This window comes from Asparagus officinalis, chromosome 3 (genome assembly GCF_001876935.1).
Source record: "Asparagus officinalis chromosome 3, Aspof.V1, whole genome shotgun sequence".
Classification (NCBI taxonomy): domain Eukaryota; kingdom Viridiplantae; phylum Streptophyta; class Magnoliopsida; order Asparagales; family Asparagaceae; genus Asparagus; species Asparagus officinalis.
The window spans coordinates 50,149,265-50,170,519 of record NC_033796.1 but is presented as its reverse complement, the minus strand read 5'-3'; the positions used below and the strand labels follow the sequence as shown (position 1 = coordinate 50,170,519).

General features: G+C 38.4%; 3 protein-coding genes across 7 annotated transcripts in view; 1 reads left to right on the top strand and 2 right to left on the bottom strand.

The window, feature by feature from the left end:
- Positions 10,525–11,749, bottom strand: LOC109835092 (thioredoxin-1-like). Its single transcript, XM_020403090.1, has 3 exons — positions 11,603–11,749; positions 10,797–10,919; positions 10,525–10,653 (listed from the first exon to the last, which is right to left on the bottom strand). The coding sequence occupies exons 1-3, from the start codon at positions 11,747–11,749 to the stop codon at positions 10,525–10,527; spliced, it is 399 nt and encodes a 132-aa protein (XP_020258679.1).
- On the top strand, positions 12,608–17,958 carry LOC109832272. 5 transcript variants are annotated; one of them, XR_002244676.1, is made up of 5 exons: positions 12,608–12,916; positions 14,431–14,659; positions 14,738–14,830; positions 16,344–16,397; positions 17,535–17,958. XR_002244676.1 is itself a non-coding variant. In XM_020399697.1 (3 exons), the coding sequence occupies exons 2-3, from the start codon at positions 14,443–14,445 to the stop codon at positions 15,250–15,252; spliced, it is 732 nt and encodes a 243-aa protein (XP_020255286.1). In that variant the 5' UTR covers positions 12,608–12,916; positions 14,431–14,442; the 3' UTR covers positions 15,253–15,549. The 5 variants fall into 5 exon arrangements, 2 of the variants coding, with proteins under 2 accessions (XP_020255286.1, XP_020255287.1); XR_002244677.1 differs by lacking the exons at positions 14,431–14,659; positions 14,738–14,830; XM_020399697.1 differs by lacking the exons at positions 16,344–16,397; positions 17,535–17,958 and having other exon boundaries at positions 14,738–15,549.
- The window catches only part of LOC109834078 (thioredoxin H1-like), a 4,136-nt gene continuing 1,389 nt past the window's right edge, over positions 18,509–21,255 (bottom strand). The window contains exons 2-3 of the mRNA XM_020401978.1: positions 18,959–19,081; positions 18,509–18,866 (exon numbers count right to left, since the gene is read on the bottom strand). Coding sequence (XP_020257567.1) covers positions 18,738–18,866; positions 18,959–19,081 — 252 coding nt within the window. The 3' untranslated portion in view covers positions 18,509–18,737. The remainder of the gene's footprint in view (positions 18,867–18,958; positions 19,082–21,255) is intronic.

The window sequence follows — 21,255 nt, the reverse complement described above, 5'->3', positions numbered from 1 at the left end:
AATCAAATCGATTGACGAAGGGTACACCAAAATCCGTCATGGATTAAAATCATTCAAACTCTCACCTTTCATTTGGTCAAACCTTACTATAGTTAGGACCAAAGCTAAAATCCCCTCTCGATTCCTTCTATGAATGAGAGGTCCCCAAACTGAACGATCAAACCTTTAAACAGTTAGGATCATCTCAAACCCTCATTTGGTCAAACCTTTAAACAGTTAGGACTAAATCCAAAATCCTCTCTCGATTCCTTCAACGAACGAGAGGCCCACAAATCGAGCGATCAAACTTTCATACAGTTAAGATCGTCTTAAAACTCTCACTTGGTCAAACCTTACTACAGTTAGGACCACAATCAAAATCTCTTTTCGATTCGTTTTGCGAACGAAAGATCCACTTTTGAATTGAATAATCAAACCTTATGACAGTTAGGATTATTCAAACCAGTCCAGATTCTCTAAGTGGAGATCTCACTTTGAGTTTTTTTTTTTTGCAATAGGAGATAGAATATAAAATTCTTCCTCTCCGATTTTAGGGTTTATCTCTACCAACAAACAAGAGAGTAGGAGATAGAATATAAAATTTTTCCTCTCCGATTTTGGGTTTATCTCTACCAACAAACAAGAGACTAGGAGATAGAATATAAAATTCTTCCTCTCCGATTTTGGGTTTATCTCTACCAACAAACAAGAGACCAGGATATGGAATATGAAATTATTCCTATCCGATTCTAGGGTTTATCTCTACCAATAAACAAGAGATTGAAAGATAGAATACCCAATTCTTTCCTGATAATTTTGGGTTCATTTTCCTGCATAGGAAATGTAACCTATTTGTATTTCAAAAGCCATGCCATTTACGCATGGGGGATATTATCTCTATCCCTTATTAGAGATAAGCCTACATCTAACACATGTAGCCTACATATTCAATATTGTAGTTCAAAGTCTAAAAGAGTTTAATTCTTTTAGCGCAACGTTATATGTGAAACGGACTTAGATAATTCACATACTAGCCCTATTCAAACGGTAATCGGTAAAGGTATATTAAACCCGTTGATGGCTGAGGATTTGCCAAAAATTCTATGAGTATTATGGCTATTTATTCTAAACAAGAATGAATAACCATAATTAAAATATCAATGAGCAAAAAGTTCACTATACTAACCAAAAGAGTTCAAACAATACAGCATAAAAAGAAATGTATGTCCCCAAAATTACAATAGTTTGTAATGACGAATTTGGTCCTCTAATTGGGAGAGCTCTGTTACATAAGCTAGTTCGAGCTCGGGTATCAAGTTGGCTTTAAAATTTTCTTCATCCACGCTTCGAATGTTGGCGACCTCTTGCGTCTTATCAGCAAAAATCTTGCCTTGAAGATTCAACTGTCGAAGCAGATCCACCTCGACTCGGGTCACCTCCGCCAGATCGGATTTCAAAATGTCATGAGTGTCCCTACCTTTCACAAGTTGCTCCTCTAACCGAGCTATCTCCACTTGACTCGACTCTAAGTCACGATACTGTTGGCCTTCTTGTTTTGATGATGATTTACAAATAATTTACTACTAATGTTGTTTGTCTAGTGTTTGTGCATTCCTATGTATTGTAGACAAACAACGTTGTTGGAGGATGGATGGAATAGAGCTTCAACGATGATATCCAATGGAGGTTGGCGGAATGTCGGTGAAGCCTTGCAAATTCAAAGTTAAAGATCTATAAATATTCCATAAGTTTTCAAAACTTGTTTTGAGTCAAAAATAACAATCACATGTTTTTTCATATATACGTCTTTTAGTGCTTTTGCAGAATACAGTGTTTTTCACAAATTATAAATGTAAATTGAGAAATTCTTTTTCTAACATGTTTGTTTTCATGTTTACAAACATTTCTCAAAGTTTCATCAAGTTTGGAATTGATTTGTTATGTTTAATGGAATTTACAAAATCATAATTTTCATTCGTGCATGTTCGTGCATGTTTTACAAAACAGATGATTTTTTATAAATGTGAAGTGATATTCAAGAAATTCTTTCTTTGACATGTTTATCTACATGTTTAGAAACTTTTCTCCAGTTTTTACTATTTTTGGAGTTGATTTACTGTGCCTAATTGATTTTACAAAATCGTGTATCACAGCAGATTTTCAGAAACTGTATTTCTGTGTTCAAACATTTATTTCTCTCAACTGGGAAATGGTTTTTCAGAAATTCTTTCTCTAACATGTTTTTATACATGTCTTGAACCTTCTCTCACAATTTTATAATTTTTGGATCTGTTTTACTATTTTTAACTGATTTTATAAAATAGAATATACCTGCTACAGTACCGCCGGTCGACCGATATTTCCGCCGGTCGACCGACGAACTCTCTGGATGTCTCCTGAGTTTCTGACCTTGTTCGCGGTCGACCGCGATTTTCATCGGTCGACCGCTGCAGTTCCAACGACTCTTTTTAGAGCCGTTGCAGAATGGTTTTTTGGTCATTTTGTTTGGGGTTTTTGGCTGGGGTTTTGGAGGCTATAAAAACTCTCTTTGATCTCAGTTTTCAAAATATCCAAGAAGTTTTTAACAAGGGTTTTAAAAAGGGTTTAAGCTTGTTTTAAGCTTGTTTAAGGGTTTGGTTTAAAGCAATTTTAGCTTTCACAAGTGGAGGAGATTATCTTCTTGTTTTGGCCTCAAATCTCCATCTCTCCATCTTGATCTAGAGAAGTTTTCTAAACTCAAACTCTAGCTTTACATTTATATACTTGTTTGATTATCATTGTTCTTAAGCTAGATTCTATATTTGAGTTTAGATTTAATTTTGATTTCACTCATTATTACACACACCCACTTTGAGCTTATTGTATTTGCATATATAATATATTAGGGTTGTGAGAGATTGTAACATTGAGTTGTGCTTAATTGAGTTCTCATCTATTGTAGAGAACAAATTTATATTTGTTACATTGTGAGTGTTGTAAGGTTTTCGGTGAGCTAGAAAACCGAGAGTGTGTTGTGAAGTTTTCGGTGAACTAGAAAACCGAGTGTGAGGAGTGAACGTTGTTCGGTGAGCGTTGAAAACCGACACTGTGAGGTGTAAACGTTATTCGGGTGAGCGTAGAAAACCCAGTTGTGATAGTGGATTTCTCCCCGGGAGTGGAAAGCGGAGACGTAAGACGGAAGGTCCGAACTCCGTGATCATATCTTGTGTTTGAGTGTGCTTTGGCGTTTATTTATACTTGTGTTTATATTTCTTGTCGCCATTGTCATTAGCTCATTATTTATATGATCCACTATCTAGTTCATATTGTTTACCCTTGTGTTAGTTTATATATCCTTGCATATATATATTTCATCATATAGGATATATCTCATTGCTTACATTGCTTATCATATTCTTGTTGTATTTCATACTTTCTAGGATAACTTGTTTATTAATTTTAATTGGCATTTAATCGGATTAGATTAGCATAAGACCCTAATCCCCCCCCCCCCCCTCTAGGGTCTAACAGATACAGGTCAACCTTGATCTGTGCTTTCTTAGCAACGCTTTCCTTAAGTTGATCAATGCGGGTTTGCAGCCTTTGAAGTTCGGACTTAGCAGATTTCTGAGAATCACGCCATGCCTGCAACCTCAAGTCCATTTGAGGAGCAATATAAGAAGGCGCGCCACTAACACGAAGATTCTGCAGATGTTCGGCGTTTTGTTTAAGGTTAGCTAAATAAGCTTCGATCGAGTTAGATAATTCGGTGTATCCGTGTTCTTAAATTCCTGATACATGGCGATCGAGAGATTTCCTAAAATGTTCGAAAGGTGAACCTTTAAGGAGAATTCGATCAACCATGATGTTTAAGAAAAGGACGAAACTTTGGACGTCAGCATAAATGACAGCTTTGTCTGGATCTTCATCTGCCAATAAAGCTTGAATACGCTCGGACAATGATGAAGAAAGAGCTGCAAAGAGAATAAAGGGGATAAGTACAAAAGTATGTACACTCGCTGGAAGACTTCACAACTGAGTTACCTTGGCTTGTTGAGGTAGTAATGGACTCTATAACAACAGGGATTTGTTCAGGAATAACGCTCGTCGGTTGATTCACTACACCAGACGATTGTTCACCTGAAGTCCCTGATGGCTTCGGATCCAGATCGACAAATTCTTGAGGAACAAGTTCTATAAATGAAAAAAGGATGAATAAACACTCTACAAGTATAGATCCAACTTCAAAGCATATCAAAGAGGATACGTACCAAGTTGAGCCGGAGTGGCAGGAGGTTGCTCTTCCACGGTAGTCTTCGACCCTCCAACTTCATGAACCAATAGAGTTGGATCAGAAGTTACAACGGGTTCAGCTTCGACAATATCAGAGGTCGGAGGAACGGTAATTGATGGTTCAACTTCAGCTGGGGGACCTGTCAAGAGCAGGAAACCCAAACCTTCAGGTTGATCACATTCGCCAATGACAGTAGACGCATCAACTTCAGTCGTTGGTCCTACACCTAAATTTATTATTCTAGTCATTAAAAGATAAGAAATAAAAGCTTAATTGAAGACTCGAATCCTAAAATACATACCTTCTGATGCACCTACTTCAGCTGAATCGACCCTAGTGGTTGGTCCTGCAATAGCGGTCGGAGCCGGAGCTGACAGTATATCGGAGATGCGTTGGTGTTCATCCTCGGAAATATCAAGATTGAAATCATGTTCGTTGAAATCTCCGATACCCATATCATGGGTAAGTTCTTGATCTCTCGGCTCATTAGCAGGGATGTCTATTGAGCAGAAGGATCCGTCAATAAATATGCAAGAATATGAAGGGATCAAAGCAAACAAAATTAAGATTACCTTCAATAATAGTCATGGGGTCAGCGGCGCTACTACCCGCACTCATCTCCTTTAGTTTAACTAAAAGAAGATAAAGCGCACAAGTTAGTAGGAGAGGAACATGTTCCGATTCACTTATCTCTCGGAAATACCCCCCAAATGAAAAAACATATGTACATGTGTCGGCGGTTGGCGAGGTCGATGTAGTAACCGGAGGAGGGGCAGTGTCCATGTTGAGGGGTTCTTCACTCATCGCTCTGTGTACTTGCTGAGTGAAGCTGGATTCATCAACATCCATTAAACCCGGAGAAGAAGGTTCGGGCATGATTCTCCTTCCTCTTCTGGCTCATCTGTAATAGCAAAAGAATAAATAAGATGCTATGTTCAAAGATAAAATAGTGAAAAGGAAATAAGAATGAAATCTTACCCCCTTGATCAACCGGAAGATCCTGAGTAAATTCCTCTTCAAGCAACGGGGGAAGTTGACGTTGTCGGTGAGCCGTCTTTTTAATCCTCTTCAAAACATAAGAATCTCGAAAAACTTCAGAGCTCTCATGTCAAAATTTGGTACGCAATTCAGACCCTTGAACAGGGCTGGGTTGAACCTCAGAAGAAGCAGAAGATCGGGATCTCTTTCTGCCAACAAACGGGGTGGCATCTTCCTCTTCTTCTTCTTCTTCCTCTCCAAGGGCAGGCCATCTGACGGTCATCTTGTTAGAAGACGATAAGAGAATATTCTTCTCTCTCATTCGAATACCCTTAGAAGGAGCACCGGGTGATTAGGGTGAAGAAGCTCGACGAGTCCTGTGAGCCACGGGAGAAAGAGGAACATCAGCCCCTGTTTCATCTTTGGTTTCATCTTCCTCGCTGGAGGTTTCGAAGTCGTCACTCTCTTCGGAATCAGCTGCTTGTTTTCTTTTGCGGGAAGACGTAGCGGGCTCCTTTCCTTTTTAGATACAATTCTCCGAACCACAGCCTCGGATTCTAGTTCAGAAATCTTCTTCTTCGTAACAGGAGTGTTAGCGGCTAAAATCCACCGACAATAAACAAATGTCATGTGGAGATCAGGCTCAGCGATAGGCAAGCTAAATTGAGCTTCAGTACAACCAGCAACATTCCAGAACCAGGCTCGCACTCCATCGATAAGACCTCTGTAGGTTATCAACCATTTATTGGGATTCCCGACATATAATTGATCGTAGCCGAATTGTCACGCAAACCGGCAAGGAAAATAAGGCTCGATCCTGCATAGGTTCCTCGACAGGAAAATATTGTAACCTGGTCGGATGTTCATAAGCCAGTGGAAACTACCCATGTTGAGGGAGGTCCTGTTGGTCCCAGGCATCTCTTCATCAATGAGTGTGTTATTATATGCACCATAAAACTGAGGGAAACACTTATAAAATTCCCAGCACTTGGCATTCTTAAACTACCTCACCCTGTTAGGCCATTGTCGAGAAGGATTCAGCCACTTACATCCTTCCAAGAGCTGCAGCAAAGGAATTTCTGGATCGGACACATCAGGTGATGACATCATGTCCGTTCGATGGAGGACCAGCTACGCCATTAAATACGTGTATGGTAATTCAACGCTCGACAACGGAATCTTAGTCGAAGGCTTGACATCCACTTTGGTAAAGGTGTTAGCCAGGTTACGCAAACCGCTGTGGAGGTCGGCAATCATGGCGGAGAGTAAAGATAACCTAGCTCCAACGGATAGTTGCATGGCGGGAAAAAGGACCTCAAAAGGAAGCGCCTCAGAAGATTAATGCGGCACTACACATTTCTTTAGCCATATAGCCAAGTAACCTGAAAGGAGAGTTGCAGGCTTCATTCCTTTCGTGGATTGCCACAAGAAAGTACTGAATTTTGTGCCTTTAAGAAAGCCACCTTCAGATGATTCAGTTCTATAAGACTGGGCGTTAATCTTCATAATCACCCTATTAACGTCAGAAGGGGTCAGAACAGGTGATTCGCAGACTGCTTCACCGGTCGGGCTCTAGAGATTCTAGAACAAGTAGTCGGCGAACTGTTTTAGACTGACTCGAGCGACCTTCTTACTCTTTACCTCGATCTTGGCTATCGCTATCTGGTAATGACAAGTTAACTCCCAGAGAATGTCATAAGCAAGAGAACCAGCCTTCTTCATCTTCATAAGCTGACGGTTATTGGGGAAAAATTCTTGATAAGGAATATTCCCCAATGGCAATCCAGATACTTTCATCATCTCGTGGAGCGGAAGCCCTAACTCCCCATACTTGGTAGATACTTTCATCATCTCGTGGAGCGGAAGCCCTAACTCCCCATACTTGGTAAAAAATGTATTGGTCTCCGTATTATAAGCTCGTGGAGCGGAAGCCCTAACTCCCCATACTTGGTAAAAAATGTATTGGTCTCCGTATTATAAGACTCGAACAAGCGAGAAAGTGATCTACACTTATGGGAAGACCATGCATGCTGGCTCGGATTGGAGCGTATAACCCCAATAACCACAAGTTTCTTAACTCCCGATCCCAACGATTGAGTACGTAGTTGGTCATCCTAGCCCACCATTTGTCTGGAAGAGAATGAACCCATCTGTAACATCTGAATCTTGGAATAGGGAATTCTCTGCCAACCCGAGCGAGCCTATTCTTTACCGTGTTGGCCCTTATCATCAGCTCATTTTGAGGCCCACTATCTGGTCCAAGTATCCCCGGGTGAAGGCCACGAATAGTATGCCTACCACTGGAGCCAGGAGCGCTGACATCTTTACCAACGAACCCGCAATGAATGCGTTCGTGATCATCTGTCAAATGCCATGACATCTTCCTCGAAACGGCCAAATTCCGTAACTGCAGAATTGAACATTATTGAGGGAACGGGGGAAGAAATAGAAAATCACCTTCGTGCTGATTCAACTAAATTTCAGGACCACGGCAAAGATTATCTGGGTCTTCAATCGAATCCCCGAACAAGTAAGCAGGCTTCTTCAACGGTTCGGTGGAATCGCGAATTGGAGTTAAAGGCGAGTCAGTCAGCAATGCTCGTAGGGTGCGACGACCTCCTTCACGAACTAGCTTAGGAACACTATCATCACAACCTTCACTAAACTGGCAGGCCTCTCTAACTAGAAAGTCGCCGTTGAAGGAGGCGTGAAGAGTACCACTCTGGCCTGGGTCTTCTCTGTCAGAAAAGACCACAGAGGGAAAAGGAACTGCAGAGAAAAGTTGGAAAAAACAGTTGAACAAAAAAGGCTAAAATAAAGCAAAACCCCCACACTTAGTAGCCGCGGCAGTAGTTGTTGCCGTGCGTTACCGCGGCAGCATACACTACCGCGCTCAGGCGCGGCAGTACGATCTGCCGCGGTAACTGAGCAACAACCCTTGGTTTCAAAAAACCAAGAGTTTGAGCCAAGTTCGTATTTTGGCCGTGGTACTTATCTTGATCAAACAAGATATGTATTTTGTAGTATCAATCCTCTCGATGGAGGATGTCAACTCTTCCCGGATGTCCCTCAAAGGGGGCAAGCGAGGTAATATGGACAAAAACAATAATTTTGAAAGGGGGAAACGTTGAAAAGTCACCTTCAAACGAAGTGGCAGCGGCCTCCGTCTCCTCAGATGCGGGGACTGCAGATTTACCCTTGGGAGCACGAGCTTTCTTGGGAGACATAGTGAAATCAACCTGAAAAGCAAAAGAAGTTAGGGTTTTATGAGAAATCTCAAACAAAAAACCAAAATCGAACCCTAAAATATGACATATAGGTGCGGTTTTTACCAGAGGTGAGATAAAATCCAGTTGGATTGAAGTAAAAGCTCGAGAGCAAGAAAAACCCAAAAACCCTAGATCTCGTTTAAGGAGGAATCGCCCAAATAAGAAGATGTGAAAAGGAGAAGAGCCAAAGGTCGCTTTATATGGGAGATTTGAAGAGTTTCGAACTCAAAGAAGCGGGTAAAAATGACCCGAGAAGACCCAACAGCAAACTTATAAGCCCGTCTGGCCGAAGCGGTGCGCGGCAGTCTATACTGTCGCGCTCGAGCGCGACAGTCCATGCTACAGCGCTCAAGCGCGGCAGTATATGCTGTCGCGGCTGTGGATATTTTCATAGTCCACACTACTGCGCAGGAGCATCCAACATACACAACGATCCCTTGGGTGTTTAAACATATACATCTCCTGTTGTATTTGGAATACATACCTGAATACTCCGATGAGTATATGAGTATAAATTGCATCTCCTTGAACCTCCCAACGGGTATATGAGGTTAAACTATTTCCCGAACACTCCAATAGAGCATATGAGTATAAACTATTTCTCCATTCTTCGACGGCAGTTCAAATTCAAGACTTCGACAACGGCCACGCGATAAACGCAGCACCGGAGGAATTTTAGCTATTCTACAAAGCACTGAATAGGCTAAAAGATGAAGAAGTCAAGAATTAAAGCCATCCATAGACTATGTTACACAACTTCCTCAACGAAGTATTGAAGAAATTGCAAGGAAAACTTATCATATCCAAAGTGTCCCAGACTCCTCTCCAAAAAATGATGAGTCTGAGATACTTTAGAGGGGGTATCTGTAGGCGTCAAAAAATACTTACAGACATCCAAATACCACTTAAGGCAAAGAGAAGATGATAAACACCATTCTCTTAATCAGAGGGAATCGTTCAAAGGAAGTGAGATAACATGTACACACCAATAGACAGCACTTGGTGCCGCAGCTAAGGCGCGGCAGCTCATGGTGCCACGGCCATGGCGCGGCAGCATATGGTATCGCGGCTAAGACGCGGCAGCATATGATGCAGCGGCTATTATAGGGGGTGCTATGGTGGTTACAAGGCAGTTATATGATGATTATTTGAAGCTCACGTGGCGGCATATCAGAGATAAAACGTGTGCTGATGTGGACAAGCGGTTAAACCACGAAAAAGGTGGTTAAAGATCGTGGGAGAACGATTTTAAGCACGATGGAACGTGCTGGTAACCGCCTCTTTGGCCGCGGCAGTCCACACTGCCGCGCCAATAGCTGCGGCAATGTCGACTGTCGCGGCCAAAGAACAGTCATCTGGTCGGTTACTTCGCCCCCGTTTCAACTGTTGTGCACTCCTACCCCTATAAATACCTCCCTAAACACGAAATAAAGAGAGAGAGAGCATTTTGGAGCAGAAGAGACTTGAGCTTTTGGTGATTTTGAGGAAGAAAGAGAGAACTTTTACCCTTTGACAAGTATCATTCGGTGATTCCTAGAGATCTAAGCTCAGACTTGATCTTTGGAAGAGTGAATATCTTACATCGATAAGATATTCGCTTTAAAATCCCTACTTCGATAAACGAAGGAAGGATCCCTAAACACCCTCACGATCTGTGAATCGGTGGTCCACGAGCCAAAGCACTCACGGCACAGGCAAAGTCCCACAAAAACAGGAGTTGATAAACAATTTCTGTGTTATTTTCTTGAGAGTTGTAATTTTCTTAATTTTTTCATTGTAATTCTTTGTCGAGCTAGTACGTAGTAGTCATTTACAAAAGCCTTCATGACATTACTTAATTATTTCATCACAACTTATTAGGGAAACACCCATATAGTAGTAGCGTCGCAATATATACTTGGATTTTTTGAAAGCCTCCATGATTATCGCTTACCACTATCAGATATTTTTTTGGGAAACATGCATATATATCATGAGAGCATCCAAATATAGATAGCCAAAGACGACGCGCATGTCATCGATGTATCACTCGTGCAGTTGAATCTGTCGGTCCAGTTCTTCCATGTTAGCCCCAATGAGCTGGTAGATCCGAGCACCGTTCCTGAAAAGGACGAAGGTAGGCTCGATTTTTATACCCAGTCTTGAAGCCACCTCCTGCCAAAATAATAAAAATAAAAATAAAAATAAAAATTCATTAAGTAAATCAGTAATGTCAGAGCGTGTTTATCAAATGCCCGCCCTTCGAAATTAAAATGTGGGTTGGTTGCTAAGGTTGATGATGGTGTAAGGTCTCTTACTGGTAGCCGCCGTGTGTCAGCCCTGATGAAACGAGCGTCGGTGTACTTTGCTGCCAGTTTGGCGTAATCTTCAACTATGTCGCGGCATGGTACGCAGGAAGTTGAAGCGAATTCGACCACCACCTGAAGAGGATATATATATCGCCGTTAACATTTGACGTACGTGAATACATAATATGGTGTACGACTTCAAGGTTTGTACTCAGATCTAACTTTGCCTCTCTTACCCTTGATTTCCAATGATGTATATATGCAAGATTTCCCCCCCAAAAAAAAAAATTTATATATCTAGCCCTCATTTCTCACGAATGACATCAGGCTCAACCTCCTATCACGACAAGAACTCTAACCTCGTCCAACAAAAATATCGCAACAACACCTCCTAGCTAGCTAGCTAGCTAGTCATTTGAATCTATCTCTCTCAAAATAAGGAAAGTTAATAATAAATTAAACAATTTGTTAAAAAGTATAACTCGTGGAAGTAAAAGAAAGAGAGATTTTTTTTTTTTATTCTCATAGATAAATACCTCGTACTTGTACACCTTGTAGGAATTATATATGCATGCATATATGAAAAGAAAACTCGGATAAGAAAAGACACATCATAAACGAATCAGTTATTATAAGTATGCATGAGGTACCCTTTTCGATCTTCATAATCAATATAGTTTACTCATGCGCCAAATCTATATACCTCTTGTATATACAATCCATGCATTTGATGAAAATTAAACTAACAACGGTAACTATAAAAATTAATTTTAAAAAAAAAATTGAGAAACTGGAGTTTTGTTATCGACCGTTACCAGAACATTGTCGCGCACCGCGACCAGCCCCTCCCACAACTCAATAGTGTGGACATCGATCACAACTCCCGCCATTTCTCTTTCCATCCAGGGACTCGAACCGATTAAAAGCAACGAAAGAAACAGATCAAGCAAAGCATTCGCCATTTCCCCCCCTCTCTCTCTCTCGCTATGATTAAAAACAGTGCAAAAAACAAAAGATTCAAATTTTATTGACATTTAGGGTGAGGAAACTCCCCATTTTAATTTATAGCCAAAATTCAGTGCTTTAATTAATAAATATATATACGCGATTGCATTATATGTGGGTCAATAGGACGGATATACGTCACTGTATGTGAGTAGAGAAACCAACTACGGGGAAGCTTTATTTGTCATTAATTAACTTGAATAAATGCTTAATTTGGATGCTTCACAAACATAAAATTGGGAATAATTTAGTTCTAATTACTAATGCGTCAAAATAGTTATAAAATTAATAACGCAACCAAGAAACAATCTAAAATATAGGTTACAAGTATTAGAACATCATGAGCTTTTTATTTGTAGATGTCTTACAACATTTAGGTCATGTTGAATGGAATGAATCAACAAGAGAAGAGTTTAACTGCAGTATCAACGGGTCTCTTTTATCCTATATATTATTAGGAAACCGTGAAATTTTTAAACCACGTATGTGTAATATATTCTCAAAATACATGATTTGCATTAGTAATTTTTAAAGTGTAGATTAAGGTGGATGGAATGAATTGTTCAAGTTCAATATGTGATATTTATTTATGTAAGTTGTCATACAACCAACCCATCTATGCTATAGGAGTTTTTAAATCTTTCCCACCAACTATGTGACGAAATATTTATTCTTCACGTACTTCTCATTTGACAAGTCTCTCCCACCACGTGAATGAGCTATCCACTAACCTAAACGAAGCTATATTTGTCCAGGAAAAAAACTATTAGATTAATTGAGGAATACATTTTTTTAAAACTTATATATAGCCTACACTCACCGCTTCCCCCTCCCATTTTCGTCTTCCTCCTCTTTTACCCGCCGTCTTATTTTCCCCGCGAAAACCCTACATCTCATTCCCTCCTCTCCGCGTCTACGACGCCACCCCCTCCCTCCTCTCCGCACTCAGCCTCAGTGGGCTCCGCCTCCTCCTCAGCGTCCCCAACTCTCAGCTCCACCGCCCTGCCTCTCCTCAACTCTCTCTAACGTTTTGGGGGTAAATTGATTTGGGGATTCTATTGTTTCAACCGAACTTCTCTCAGCCCGAATAGTTCTCTGACCGAACTACGACTCCTCCTCGGCAGGTAAATCTTGTTCCCTTTCTTCGTAAATTAGGGTTTCTTTATAAATTTGTCATTTGGTGAAAATGTTCTGGAGTTTCTGTAAAATTAATTTGTGGGTTATATGTGAAATTGATTTAGGTTTGGTGAAATTGGTTTGGTACAATTATTAGTCTGTGAAATTTGTGGCAGCTTTGGGGACAAAATTGTTCTCGTTCCATTGCTTGGATTTGGATTTTAGGACTTTTAGATCATTTAGAGTTAGGGTTTTTGTTTCATTAATCTCAAATTATTTTTGATAAAATATGATTTTGGTGGTTGGGTAGTCTTCAAATTTTGATCTTGGGGTGATTTGGATTAATGGGTTTGGATTGTGTCCATGATGAGTTTTGAGAGCATTTGTAGTTTTCATTGGTTATCTTCTATGCTTGTACATAAAACTATGGTTATATAGTTTCTGAACTATGAAGCTTCATTGGTGCTTTAGTTTGAAAATGCGTGGAGCCAGAAACTTTAAAAATAGTTCATGACATTCATTATAGAGATGCTTTTCATATAGTTAGTTTATAGACATGTTTTTCATAGTTCATGGCAGAAACTTTAAAAACGGCATATTAGAACTTTGCATTCATAATTTTCCTCTTAGTTTTTTAGAATTTGTAAGATTGAGTTCATCTATTTTATGTGTTTATTAAGGTTAATTTAGCTTAACTCCTTGAGGATTGTTGATTTCTATTTACTATATGAGCACTTGTTTAAGATTGATGCATAGTATTTATACGAAAAATTTTCTTTTTAAAACAATGTAGATGGATGACATTGATGAAAAGATGTTAATGAGGATGGTTTCTAATGCTACTATCTTCGCGGTGATTTGTGTGCTTACTTGTTTGATGAGGATACTTAGTAGAAGGAAATCAATCACTTATCAACCTACGGTGAAAAATAAAGAGAAGATAGAATATAGAGCTAGGCACATAAGTCGTGTGTTTAATGGCTATAATGAGAGTTGTACAACTTATGTTAGAATGAGTCCACATGCATTTCATAATCTTGTTAGCATAATGAGATATACCGGCCTACTAAAAGATTCACGGGGTGTTAAAGTATGCATTTCATAATCTTGTTAGCATAATGAGATATACCGGCCTACTAAAAGATTCACGGGGTGTTAAAGTAGAAGAACAATTGCTCATGTTCCCGGCCTACTAAAAGATTCACGGGGTGTTAAAGTAGAAGAACAATTGCTCATGTTCCTTAATATATTAGGTCATAAAACAAATAATAGAATGGTTAGGTCACATTTCCTAAGATCCGAGGAAACCGTTTCAAAATACTTTAACAAGTGCTTGGAAGCCGTTGGTCATTTAAGGGGGCAGTACATGAAGCAAGCACCAAGTGAAGTATCGCCATAGATTGCCACTAACCAATTATACTATCCTTATTTTAAGGTAATCATTGTTATAATATAACTACTCATAATATAACAGTTAATTTTACTTTTCTATTATTAATAATTGTTTAATGTATTCATATAGGATTACATTGGCATGATAGATGGAACCCATATCGACGTCATGCTTCCCGCTAGCCTTGTTGCACGTTTTAGATGTCGTAAAGGTGTAACTCAAAATGTTCTAGCTGCATGCACTCCCAACAAGTTATTTTCGTATGTTCTAGCTAGATGGGAGGGATCCACAAATGATTATAGAGTTTTGCAAGACATGTTATCTAGACCACAACCTCGCGGATTGAGAGTTTACGACGGTAATAAATCAATCAAATAAAGTATGTCTATTTAATTACAATTAAAAAATATACTAAATTTCTTTTTGGTAATTGTAGGAAATTATTATTTGTGTGATGCGGGCTACACTACTATGCATGACTTTATCTCCCCATATCGAGGAGTGCGGTATCATCTAAATGAGCACAATGGTAGGCCAATCAATAATAGACAAGAGTTGTTCAATTTAAGACACTTATCCCTAAGGTCTAAAATTGAATCAACCTTTGGAGTATTAAAAAATCGTTTCAAAATCCTACCCGCGAAGCCACATTACCCTTTTCCAACTCAAGTTAATATAGTTATTGTATGTACTATACTTCATAACTACATCATCATAGAAGACCCGGGAGATGAGTTGTTGCATGAGGACAACCATATTGAAGAGGATGGAGATGAAATAGCAAATGAGGGTGAAGAGGGTGTTGTTGACTTTACTCAAACTATGACACAAAGAGAGGAAAGAGATTCAAGAAATAAATGGAGAGCAAAGAGGGATCAAATTGCAATTAAAATGTGGAAAGATTATTGTGATAAATATCGCGGTGGAGACACAACCGAGATTGGGATATAATTTAAGTTATATTTTCCATGTATTATTGTACTCGTTGATATATTGTATACTACCTCTATGTATTCGTTGATATTACAACAATACTCATGGATAAATGGGTATATTATCATTATGAATGCTATTTTTGCATATATCCAACTTGCCAGTTTGTGGTTCTGTTTTATTTTTTGCTTGTTTGCAACCTTGATTATATGAGGTGCTTGGCTTGTTTGCATACTGGTTTTTCATGCTTGTGGGTTATTTGAGTTTTTCGGATTTAGCTATGATGATTGGGCTTTATGAATGCTACTTTTTGATGTTCGTACTCTATTATTGTACTAACATGAGGTTTGAAATTTGTTATTTGTCTGTTTTCATTTGTAACAATCAGCCATGGCAGATTCTAATGAAAGTGATAAGTTTAAGAATACTTCACCTAGAACACCAACAACACCAACAACACCCACTTATCCATACTTCCCGGCTCCCCCACCACCCACTACACAACAATTCCCTCTGCCCCAATACATTGCTCCACCGACTTATCCATCTTATAATTCTTATGATATGAACTACTCATTTATAGCTCAACAACCCATGTCGTTTATGAATATAATATACTTAACAACGGCCACCCACTTATCCATACTTCCCCTGGTACCCATTCAAGTGAGACTCATTCTTTGAAGAGGCCAATTACAATTGACCTTGAGGATGACGCTACCTCACCAAGAAAACGCAAGAAGCGGGCAGTTACTAAAAGAAAAATTTGTTTAAACCATGTTGTGTAAGGATATTTACATATAGATCCCTGTCATTCTCTCTATTTATAAATAAGTCAAATCTGAAGAATCAAAGACAACTTTTGGACTTGATTTATTCCCTACAACCCCCTGTCTTATCATAAATTATTAGAAGGTCCAAAAGCTAGTATATGAGAGTTATAAATTTTGATAAATTGTTGAAGTTGGCAATAAGCTCATATATACCCTATTTATAGATTTTAATTGTTATTGATTATATTTGAATTTATTGACTCTAGATTATAAATTGAGTAACCTATAATATATGTTATCATGAATTAATATTAGCTTTATATCTTCATATTATAGGTTCTGGTTGATATTCAGGAGAGTAATATTTTGAGGAAGTCGTGACCACTAGAGGTGAGTTCATTTCTCACTAATATTTTTACAATATAAAATTACATGAGTACATAGTACTAAGTTTGAACGATCTTATGCTTGAAAAATAAATAGTCAATTATTTTTCGTGTATATGAAAGTTAAATATGATTTGATCTATTTCTGTTGTTGTCTCTTCTATAATACAATGTTAGTTTCGTACAATATATGAAAAGGCAATTTGATTTTATGTAAAATATGAAAAGTGAATTTGGTTTTACGCGATCTCATATAATTGTAGATATTGCTTTATTTGAAAGCTTTTGAAGAAAAAAGATATTTTGAACGTGTTTCGACAGTTTAATGGATTCAAAGATTTTCTGTGACTTAATATCCGATAAAAATAAAGAAAAGTGAAATCGATAAACTATTTTAACTGGGATGATGAGTTTTACCCTCGTCCACTTCATTTAAAAATATTTGTAAATTCTGATAAGCAAGGTATTTCTAATATGACAAGTGATTCTCGATGTTTTTAAATCCTCAGAAAGTCCACTATGGAGTGTTCTGCCTGCTATATGGTGAATGCACCATTATTTGGCCCTTCTGTATTCGGCCCTTTTGTATTTGACCCTTCTCTAATTGGCCCAATTGTATTTGGCCAGTAACCTATGGCAGAGATTGGTGTATTCGATTCCCGGGAGTTATGTGTTATGTGATGCATTTTACGCATTCTCATGCTACCTCACTATAATTTGTAGCCTTAGTGTGACCTATGAGGTGATTTTCACATTCACGATTGACTCGTCAAGATTTAATATTCTGACAATTGACTGTGAAATAGAAAAAATAACAAACCTTTGGTTTTTGCACAAATTTAATAGTCCATTTCTGTCTTAGGATTTACCTGTTTTAAAAAGGGGCCTGATTTTGGAATATATTACAATGTATTTAGCTTGCAAATGATAAAGAAATATAAACTGTTAAATTCTTCCATAAAAATATCAATGGTATGTTGTTTGGACCATACTTGCAAATTTTTTAAATTTTTGGTGCAAAACTTATAATTTACTATTTCTGGGAATTATTATTATTGTTATTTTGTTAGTTGTCTAGGAACTCTGGTGGAAAATGTTCTTACTGAGCCCTATCTCACCCCGTTGTTTTTAAATTTTTCAGATCTGGCGTAGCTGCATAATAGCCAAACTTTTGGTTATGGCGCTTTGCTGAGAGGCGTTATATGAAAAGCCTCCTTTTGATGTTATATACAGTCAACAATGTGCTTTATTTAGTAAAATGCATATAACGGTGAGCTTGTGGGTTGTAAGTACCGATTATATACATATATATAGTTGCTCTGATTTTCTATCATCAGCAGGTTTATAAATGTTTTGAGATAAACTATGCGATATGAAGTGTCAGACTTGACTCGTGCATAAGACTTGTCTTGTGCATGAGTCGTCGTTGTTGCGTAACCTGTATTTATGAATTTCCGCTGCAGTTGGCGTGAGGGGGGGACCATAGTTTAATATTTTATTTTTGCTAGAGCTTCAGTTGCTGAGCTATTGTTTGGATCTTTATATTATGAGCTTTTGTTGTCACGGTGAGCAGGCAAGAAATGTGTTGTTTTATTTTTGTTAAATTATTTGCCCCGTTAATGATCTGATTAACCTTACAGGAACATAAGAACAAGAACAAGCATTCCCCTCCAATATTTATATTCTTATTTCATTTCAGTCTCACTTGACTTGGTTCTCACATGCCAAATATATCCACCTCCCAAAGAGTCACTGCTTGTGATAAATTTGTCCAACACAAATTGTTGGAAACAAAATAGAACAGGGATGATGAATACCACCACCTAGGCAGTACGGATGATGCATACGTAAACAAGCCTCATTCACATTCAACGGATATCATTTATCCGGATACCATGTAAACAAGCCCCATTCGCGTTCAACGGATATCATTTATCCGGATATAATTCAGGCATCGAGGAACATATACATTTGCTTGCTCGCTAACCCTTTAGATGAAATTTTGATACGCGCCATTATCATTCGCAGCTCTAACGCGCCTTCTTGATATATACTGTAACCATGACACGGGCAAAGGTACCACGACAAATGTTTAAGCCAACTCACAACAGATCATTTCGCACAATTATTCCATAGATTTCAGACCAAGGTTTCACCAATACAATTACGCTAAGCAAGTATGTAATAGCAATTCTCTATAAGTTCAAATTCATCAACCACACATTGTACCACTATTCAACAATTGAATCCCTAGAGAGCATACATGATTTTACTTACTACATCACTTACTAGCAAAGCATACACGCACAGGGCGTCCAAGATCCTAATATATAGCAAGCACGCATCACTTGTGCATTTCAATCTTGGCGGGCAGAGCATCCTTGTTAGCACCAACAAGCTTGTCCAGAACATTACCTTCCTTCAAATACACAAAGGTAGGCATGGCTTCTACCTCCCACTCCTTAGCGACACCCTGCGCCATCAAACAAAACCCGATCAGGAAACAAAAACATTATCAAATGCACTTATGTTGCATGCTAGGTTGCGATTATAAGGTTTATTTACCTCGAGCTCATCAACATCAACCTTGAGGAAAACAACCCCAGCGTACTTCTTAGCCAGTTCGGCGTAAATTGGGCCCATCATGCGGCACGGTCCGCACCAAGTAGCTGTGAAGTAGACCACCACCTAAAGGGAAAACGTTAGAAACATAAGCCAGCTAGTTCCCTCGAATGGAGTACTTGATGCAGAAGATTTCACAATAAAACAATAAGCAAGATTGTTCCTTGGATCTATTTTAGTTTTCAAGGGAGCAATTATTCTGCAAACAACCCCACGTCTAGACCTCTAGGAGGCAATTATCATCTCTCAACGCATTCCTTTCAACCTATCAGACAGGGAACCATGACTCATATTCAACTAGCTAGTATGAATAAGAGCTTTACAGAAAAGATGCAGTATTGAAGTATGCTTTTACAATGACATGAAATAATAGATGTCATAAGAAAATTTCTAAAGAAGGTTAGTTACCAAATGCAGATGAAGACCTGATGAGTCTTGGTTTTGAATGGCATTAGTATACGAGAACCTCTATTAAGCATTAGTATATGAGGGCTCCTAGCGGCAGTCACTATAATAAGTGACTGCCTATTCACACTCACCACTGCAATTTTCCATCTGTCACGCCTGGTTTCCCTAAAGGTGGGCATGTACCTTATAGTCCCTATAACTCTCTAAGCTCCTGTACGGCAATGACCCCTAGGTGCAAGTGGGAGGTAAATTTTCCTTACCTTATCGATTTTCACACTATAGATTTATTATACCCACCAATTCCCAGATGCTCTCTTCACTGTTCTTCAACAAATTTTACTTTCTTGTTTAATTAGGGATTCTCTTTGCTCTTAATTGGTGTAATTGAGAAGAATTTATTCTCAAGACAAGTGAGGTACTCTATCTCACTCTCTTTTGTGCTTTGTATACCTGATAATCTGATGATTTTTTTTCTAATTATTTTTGTTTGAGGATTTTAGAGTATCGATGAAGTGTGCTCGCAATTATTTTTTGCATCTTGTCTCTTGATTTCTTTGGCTAAGTATTTGGGATTTTTTTTCCTTCATGTAACTTGCAAATTTTACTTTTTTTTCAATTAATCCTTAAATGCAAATAAGTGTAGATTTTTAGTATATGGTTTCCTAAAGCATAATAGAACTTTTTTTATAGGTTTGAAATTGGAAAATACAAAATGGGAGGAAAGCTTGCAGGCGGTTTATGAGTTGTGCAAGCTTTTAAAGATTTAGGGACAATGAAGTAAAGCTGCCCATACCCATTCCTGAAGAAACTAAATGGGACGGATATCCATTTCTGGTGGAGGCAGTCTGGAAGCCCACCTAATATACATTTCAAAGTCTCCATATACATCACTAAAACAATGAGAAAATTCAAGCTAAAATAGCTGCTTTCTATTATATACTTAGAAAAGGGGTGTAGAGTCTGAATAGCACAGCAGCAGTTTGGGAGGTATTAAAAAAATTTAATAAATTCAATATAGATGACCATGACAATTTAAGACCTAGAAAGTTAACATCTGAAATGTGTCTCACAATATTGAGTTTTTCTTCCCAAAACCATATTCAAACAGTTAGAAACCTTTATGATATCACTTCCTTCAGAGGCAAGTTTTGGACAAAGATGGAGTAGGTCTCACGAAGATGGACAGCCTTTTTTTACTCTCCCTAGTAAAAATTAGATAACTAGGAAAATATAAGATGTAAATTAATCATCAGAGTAGTGGGTTGTGAAAACAAAGGACATGAGAATAATGAAAGAAGGTTTTTCTTTCTCAACATAATGAAAGAAGCTCCAGAGGAACAGAACACACAATAAATAAGAAATTGAAAGTAAGTACTCAAATCTGTTGAACCTAAAATAAGAATCAAATGCAAAAATCACTCCCTCAGCTATCAAATTCATATAAAACTCCTTATATAACACTCCCTATAAACTAACAGAAGAACCCTACTTTTGAAAAGATAAGATGGTAGAGGGGAAAGATAAGGAGTCCACCAATACTTATCCTGTTTGTATTAGAAAATGCAGAGAGCTCAGAAAATCAACTGCACAGCAAAAGGCCAGGCAAACATGCATCCCACTAATGCAAGGGCCAAAAGATTGTTCAGCAAAGGCCAAAAGTAAGCACAGAACCTACAGTTTGGGACAGCATGAGTATGTTCATACAATTGAGACTAAACTTTACAAAGCAAAGTGTTCCACAACATAAAATTTGCAGATAGACCCCCTGTAGTTCAATTGACATGGGTAGATAGAGACCTCCTGGAATTTTTTTTTTTTTTTTTTTTTTTTAA